At 37.0% G+C, this 6,795-nt stretch overlaps 1 protein-coding gene across 2 annotated transcripts; it reads left to right on the top strand.

The window, feature by feature from the left end:
- The first annotated feature begins 3,042 nt into the window (after window positions 1-3,042).
- Window positions 3,043-6,574, top strand: LOC147309122 (uncharacterized). 2 transcript variants are annotated; one of them, XM_086273220.1, is made up of 5 exons: window positions 3,043-3,290; window positions 4,181-4,431; window positions 4,599-4,766; window positions 4,887-4,982; window positions 5,433-6,574. In XM_086273220.1, exons 2-5 carry the CDS (start codon window positions 4,288-4,290, stop codon window positions 5,748-5,750), a joined length of 726 nt encoding a protein of 241 aa, XP_086129346.1. In that variant the 5' UTR covers window positions 3,043-3,290; window positions 4,181-4,287; the 3' UTR covers window positions 5,751-6,574. The 2 variants fall into 2 exon arrangements, with proteins under 2 accessions (XP_086129346.1, XP_086129347.1); XM_086273221.1 differs by having other exon boundaries at window positions 3,043-4,431.
- Window positions 6,575-6,795: the final 221 nt, after the last annotated feature.

Here is a 6,795-nt window from a genome sequence, read left to right as displayed (position 1 = left end):
CGTACTGATAGAAACATAAAAAAAATTCTTCAGCTAAAATAATAAAAGAAGATGGTAAGCTGATACAATAGCATTGAAATTAGGGTAAAGGTTTTATTTAAGAGGCTGATTTGAAATAGTTCAAACCAGTGCAGACGGTGGTTAAAAGTCATAGTTCATACCAGTTACCATAACATGCTTTCATTTTTATTTTACTTAAGTGTCCTTTTTGACTGTAGTTTCCAACACATAAACTGTCAGCATGCATATTATTATTATTCCTGCGAGGATCTTTTTTGGGTTTATATTTCCCAGTCTGTAATGTGTCGTTTGTGGCCCTGTATTCCACGTCGGATCGAATATAGAGCACTGTTTATGACTGGCAGTAAAAAAATAAAAAGGAAAATGAAAGAATTGTCTGTTGGATTATTGTTGGCCCAGAACAGAAAACAGATATTGTTCCACCCGCGCTCACTCCGAGAGCACGATATTGTCATTTTTATGACTTCTCTCTCTGTCTCTCTACAATAAACAAAAGAAATATGAACTTCATTCCCAGAGAATCTGAGCTTCAATTTCCCTTGAAAGAAATTGTGGTGTGAAGGCAAGAGAGTATGAATATTTCCTACTGGAGTGGCTTGTTAAACTGACTGTGAAATGGGTTTCTGAACAAGGCAGTGGATTTCGTGTGAGAATCAGGAGTGGGCAGCACATCTAAACTCCACCTACGATCTCAACACCAACCTCAGTCAAGGGTTCTCAGCTTTGCTGCAATCTAGTTGTCAGTCCAACACTGGTTTATGCTAAGTGCACACTCGCTCTTATCCTTCCTCTTCATTTCTTTCTCTTAAGTGCTGTCATAGCTCTCTGTATCTAAACAAATGTGCCATCTCACGATCTCAACCTTTTTGTTATTCGTTTCACCACTGACACTGTTTAGATTCCACTTCATGAAAGCACAAACCTACAGTAGTCTGAGGAACAAAATAAAATAAAGCAAAAGTATAAAAACACAACACTGACCACCAGCCAGGAGGGGAATTACCCACCAAGGCTCTACTTTGTGCTGCATGCAGTCTTGTGAACAGCAGAAGATAGCAGTGAGGAAATTACTGCTGGGCATGGAAAGATTGAGAAATGAGAGACGGGGAGGAGGAAGGGAAGAGAAAGGGGTAATCAATGAAGTAATCGTTAGTCATTCACCGAGCACAGGCCCATGGTCAGGATTACTCAGCATGTGGCAATTACATGAAGAGACCAACGAAGCAATTATGACTACTGGGAGGAATTGGCAACAAGATCCCCATGGGGAGGAATGATAACAGTTAAAAATAGAAGTCAGGGAGTATGATCGAGAAAACCGGTGAAAGAATATCAAATAATGATTACTTTGTGCTTTCATCCCCTCACCTGATGCAATAACCCTCCCCTCCACTCCCTCAGGCTCCTACTACTTTATTCATGCCTTCTTCTCACATGATGGAATGTGAAAACCAAATCTAGAGGTTTCCACCTAGCTTTTGTGCTCGGGATAGTCACTTCATCTTCTGCACTGACACCAGGGAGGACTTAATAAATTCAACTGAAAGTCAAGAAAGCAATTTTTTAATGGCACTGGAATTAGCTGTTTTCTGAAATGCACTGGCAATAGTCATTGGAGTGCACTACTTTATGGTAGTCTTTGAGTTGTATACAACTCAAAGACTCAAAGACAAATGCCAGATAGTTATATTTTATGGTTGCTTCTAATTACAGTATACTGAAATTATAAGCAACCATAAAATCTAACTATCTGGCTTTATTCAATTATAGCAAATAGGCATAACGAGTTAAGGGCCTCATCCCCTGCTCCGAGCCATTAAACCTCTCCTCTGTTGTTATATTTTTTTGGAAAAATTGTTAATGGTTTATCTGCAGACAGTCTATGAAACTTATGCTTTAGTTTTAGTGAAATTCTAGTATTATATTAGTACTTCAGTCTGCTAATGTATGCTAATACATGCAGCTTGCTAACCATGGACGTTTGCTTGCTTAAGCAGATAAACTGGCAGTTTACCTTTTCATCTAAATAAGGTCCTTTTTGGCTTCTGCTCACACTGAACCTTTAGAGTCTAAATTCACACCGTACAAAAATAAATTCAGAAAAAAACCCCAGAAAATGTCCTGGTAATTTTCTGCCACGACATTTACAGTTTTATGGAAGTTCACAGACATTTCCTGTATGGTAAAACAAAATGGTTCTGTAGATTGACAGTACATCATAAGGATGTAAAGAAGTACATTTAATCAGTTTTATTGAAAGAAAATGCCTGTAAATAATAATATAAACAGGGCGATCGTGGCTCAAGAGTTGGGAGTTCGCCTTGTAATCGGAAGGTTGCCGGTTCGAGCCCCAGCTTGGACAGTCTCGGTCGTTGTGTCCTTGGGCAAGACACTTCACCCGTTGCCTACTGGTGGTGGTCAGAGGGCCCGGTGGCGCCAGTGTCCGGCAGCCTCGCCTCTGTCAGTGCACCCCAGGGTGGCTGTGGCTACAATGTAGCTGCCATCACCAGTGTGTGAATGGGTGCATGACTGGATATGTAAAGCGCTTTGGGGTCCTTAGGGACTAGTAAAGCGCTATATAAATACAGGCCATTTACCATTTAAGCCTATACCTATAATATCCTATGAGTTCATTTCCTTCAACTCTAAAATGGAAAATTCAGTTTATTCTCAGTATATTTTTGTACCATTAACAGACATTTCCGTTGACAGGAAAATTCTGTTTATATTATTATTTACAGGCATTTTCTTTCAATAAAACTGATTAAATGTACTTCTTTATACACTGTAAGACCGAATAGTAATAGTTTGATAAATGAAATGAGTTCCAACTACTTAAAAACCTGTTATAAGTTCATACACCTTTATTTTTTTGAGTAGTTTGAACAATTTTGTTTTTTCAAGTTATCAGTACTTGAATATATTGATTAGTTTCTAGCATTGCGCTCAAATAATTTGAGTTTTAACACTGACGTCACTTACGTGCCTACGTACGCCACCTGTTTCTTTATGAAGTGCTGGCAACCATCTTGGATTCCTCGCTTCGAGTGCGAATGCCCGCTCATTACCCCGAAAGAAACTTGTGGAACGTTAATATCCGAACAGAAATAAAAACATTTGTCAACGGGTTTTTTGCGGCATAGCCTTTGACGCTGGATAAAGGAGGGCATGCTATGGTATGTTACGGACTTTTGAACTGGAACAGCTAACCCTCTGCACTTGGCTAGCTGCATTTACCGCCTTCGCGGCATCTTCAGGAGCGCTTTGTGGTAAGTTTTATTTTTTCTGAAACTATAGTTCTCCGTTGTAATATGGGTTTTTATCGTCATAAATGTACAACTCTAGCAGGCATTTAAGAATTACATGCATGCGTCGTTTTATCCATGTCGGCTTGGCCCCAAAGTGTTTGCATGAATTATGCTAATACGCTCATATTTAGTATAACACATTATTAGTCCCTGGGACTAATAATGTGTTAATAACTTTTCTAATCTCTTACTATTTTAAAAGAAGTCTTTAGAAGGCATTTCTGGATTTGCAGATTATAAACTGCCTTGTGGTTAAATTGTTGAATCAATATGCACTGCTGCGCTGCTTCACACTTAGCGCATACGTGGATATTGATATTGGCTAGCCCATTTGCTAACTAGTGGAACTTAAAACTTACGTTTAGTTCTCTGGAGTTGTACATATTAAAACTGGGGCAGCAAAATTGTAGGCACAGGACATACTTACAAAAGCAGTGAATAATCATTACATAATTACGCGGTAGAACTTGGTTTACATTGCAAATAGTTATGTATACCAAGTTGAAATGTAGAATCTTCTGAACTGTAAAATTGTTGTGCCTGGTCTATTTTAGGTTAGCTTAAGGGTGAATCCATCAATAATATATTTACCAAACAGTTATTTTTTCGTTTTATTTTATTCTGATGCCCAGTGTTCATTAGTGAAAGACTTAGTTTTTTTATCTGTCAGGGGCTGGGTCTGTGACCCAGCATTTTGAGTTTATTTTGTAGTTTTGCTTTCTTATGTTATATTGAAATGAGGTGAAGTTCTTGTATTGTTGTTATTATTAGTTAAGGTTTAGTTGAGTTCTGGGCTGGTTATGTTTCATCTGTGTCTCCTTGGTTGTGTGTCTTTTCTGTTCTCTGTGTAGTCTGTCTTGTCTTCTGTGTTTTACTGTTATGTCCATGCCAGGGCAGAAGTAAATTTTCAGGGGTGAAGATGCTGTTTACCTTGACCAGCTAAGACTACAGATTGTAGATGAAGTCGAGAAAAGTGAAAAGAATCCTGATTACAAAGCTGATGCTCACAACTTTGGCCTTGCAATGCAAAGAGATCATCAATGATGACCTACCAGTAGGTCAGATCCTGGATTGCTGGCCTACTCTGAAATCCCAGTCCCAGGTAAGAATGTATATAGATGTATCTAACAAGATGTATTTTATATCAACCCCTGTTATCTGGCCTGTCTGAACAAATTATTCCTTTGGAGTGTAAGGATTTTGATGTATTTTGCAAAGATTTATAGACTAATTGAAACTTGTAAACACAAATGTATCCTGTGTGTTCAGATCTGTGCAGAATTCCACAGGATTACAAACCTCCACCTGAAGAACCACTTTTATGCTGTGCTGGACCAACATGCTCCCCGGCTCCAGAGCTTATTCAGAAAGAAAGCTGTTTGCACAGGGAACGTATCTGATGTCCTGTCTCAGCTCTTCAGAAGCTATAATCTCCAGGTTAGTGAGTTTTTGTCTTGTTTTTTGAGCTTCATTTGATTTGATCAATTTTTCAATTTTAATTACCATTCTTGACTAGGTTAGCCAATAATTTAAAATAAAAATTTTCTTGTGATGTAGGAACAAGCTGATATCCATGCCCAAAGTGCTGGTGTGCTTCATGCCCTCTCTGCCTATTTGTATGAAGACACCTCTACCTTCATCAAAACATGGGATGTAAGTTTTGGACAAAGTTGTGAACAATATCTTAGTAGCATCCTTGTTTAGATTTCTCAAAACATTATGACACTTTGAGAGTTTGAGAAGCATCTCCATGCTTGGATCCGTCTACAACAGTGTCCATGTCACATAATGGAAACACTACATGTTTTTAATGTGCGTAGACCTTCTATAATGTTCCTAGCCCAACCATACATCACTGTACAAATGAAAAAAATATATAACTCCTATTGACTTTCTGTTGTTATTGCTACGAAGAGGTATGACTTTGCTTTACTAAAAGTACTATTTTTGTCAGTTTGTTTTCTCAAATCTTGGTGTGTTGTGGCTTTTTTGTTGTTCAAACAATTGATTTCTGAGCTAGTAATAATCCAGAAATGTGACTTGTATAGATGAAACTAAGAGAAATAGGAATGCACTAACATGTAGTAATTTTGTTTTCTGTAGATGATGCATTCTGATAGACCAGATATTAGTGAAGTGCCACTTGGACTCCTCCTGATCAGAGCCAATTCCAGCGATGCAACATTCTTCTGCCCTGAGAAGACTGCAGTTTTGGTCGAGGGTAACATGATCATTGTTTTCACCACCCTGGCTGATGCATTTCTAGTAATATTTGGACTGACTGACGTCCTGCACCTAAGCTACCCAAAATGTTTGGCCAACATTTTTGACTTTATTCAGAAAGTTTTGATGGGTCTGAAGGGTGGGAAGTTGAAGCCCAAAGTGCTGAGTCTTAAAAATGATCTTTTGGCAGCAGAATAATGTCCAGGATTCCTACACAGCCCTCAAGTGCCTGTTAAAGCAAGTAATTCAGTTTATCATGTTTCCAAGTCTGGATAAGTTTTTTTTATAAAAAGAGAGAATAGAATAAAGAAATATTTGCAGACTCTGTTTCATACTTCATTATCTAAAAGCCACATCCAAAGTAAAAGGGGTGATTTTATTATTTTTATTTATTTTTTTCCCCCCATCATCACTTGTGTTTTAGTTGATTTTGATTGTGTTTTTAGTCAGATAACTGTAAATCTATAGAGAAAATGAAGGACAATCTCATTTCTGGCTTCTAGGTGGGATCTTGAATGTCACTTAAGGAACGTTCCTCCTGAACTACTCATAACTGACATAAGGCGCTAAGGAGGTTTATAACACTTTGTTTATGTCTCTAAAGAAGTATTTTTCTATTTAAAATTTTATTGCTTTGTTGTTGAGACTGTGATTGCACTCTACAAATGTGCATTTTGCATAACCACAGTACTGGCATATTAAAAAGGTTACCAATTATATTTCAGTGTATTAGCTGCACTATACTATTACTTTCATTCGGTTTTCCCACCTAATAATGCAGGATTTTCTTTTCCTTTTGTTTGTTTTTTTTAATAAAAAGGCCATACTCATGTGTTAATCAAATTTGAATACTCTTAAAACATGTTGTGAAATTCTTTATTTCTAATATTGTAACCTTGTGCCAAAATTTCTGACATTATTCCCTATAAAATGTGGTGGATTTATGTCTTTGGGCTTTTTGTGTCAAAGTAACTCAATAAATCTGTAACTTGAATTTATATTTTCTGTCTTATTTTTACAAGTGTAATTATTTTGGGCACTTTTTTTTTTAAAATCAAATTCAAAACACAGTAGATTTGGATATTACAAGCATTTGTATTTAAAATTTTTGAGTTGTATTAGCTTAAAATGGTTAACATTTTGAAACTAAAAATTAATTCCTTAAAGTTACTTGAGCTAGATTTGTACTTGAAACTCAAAATATCAAGTAGAGAGTACTAAACCAAAAATGTGGATATAACAT

The sequence above is a fragment of the Aulonocara sp. 'chitande type north' Nkhata Bay genome, linkage group LG18 (assembly GCF_057382095.1).
Source record: "Aulonocara sp. 'chitande type north' Nkhata Bay isolate Kocher_YH1m ecotype deep benthic linkage group LG18, A_spYH_male_GT1.1, whole genome shotgun sequence".
NCBI lineage: Eukaryota > Metazoa > Chordata > Actinopteri > Cichliformes > Cichlidae > Aulonocara > Aulonocara sp. 'chitande type north' Nkhata Bay.
Note: the sequence above shows the minus strand (reverse complement) of the source record. Positions and strands in the feature narration are given on the sequence as shown.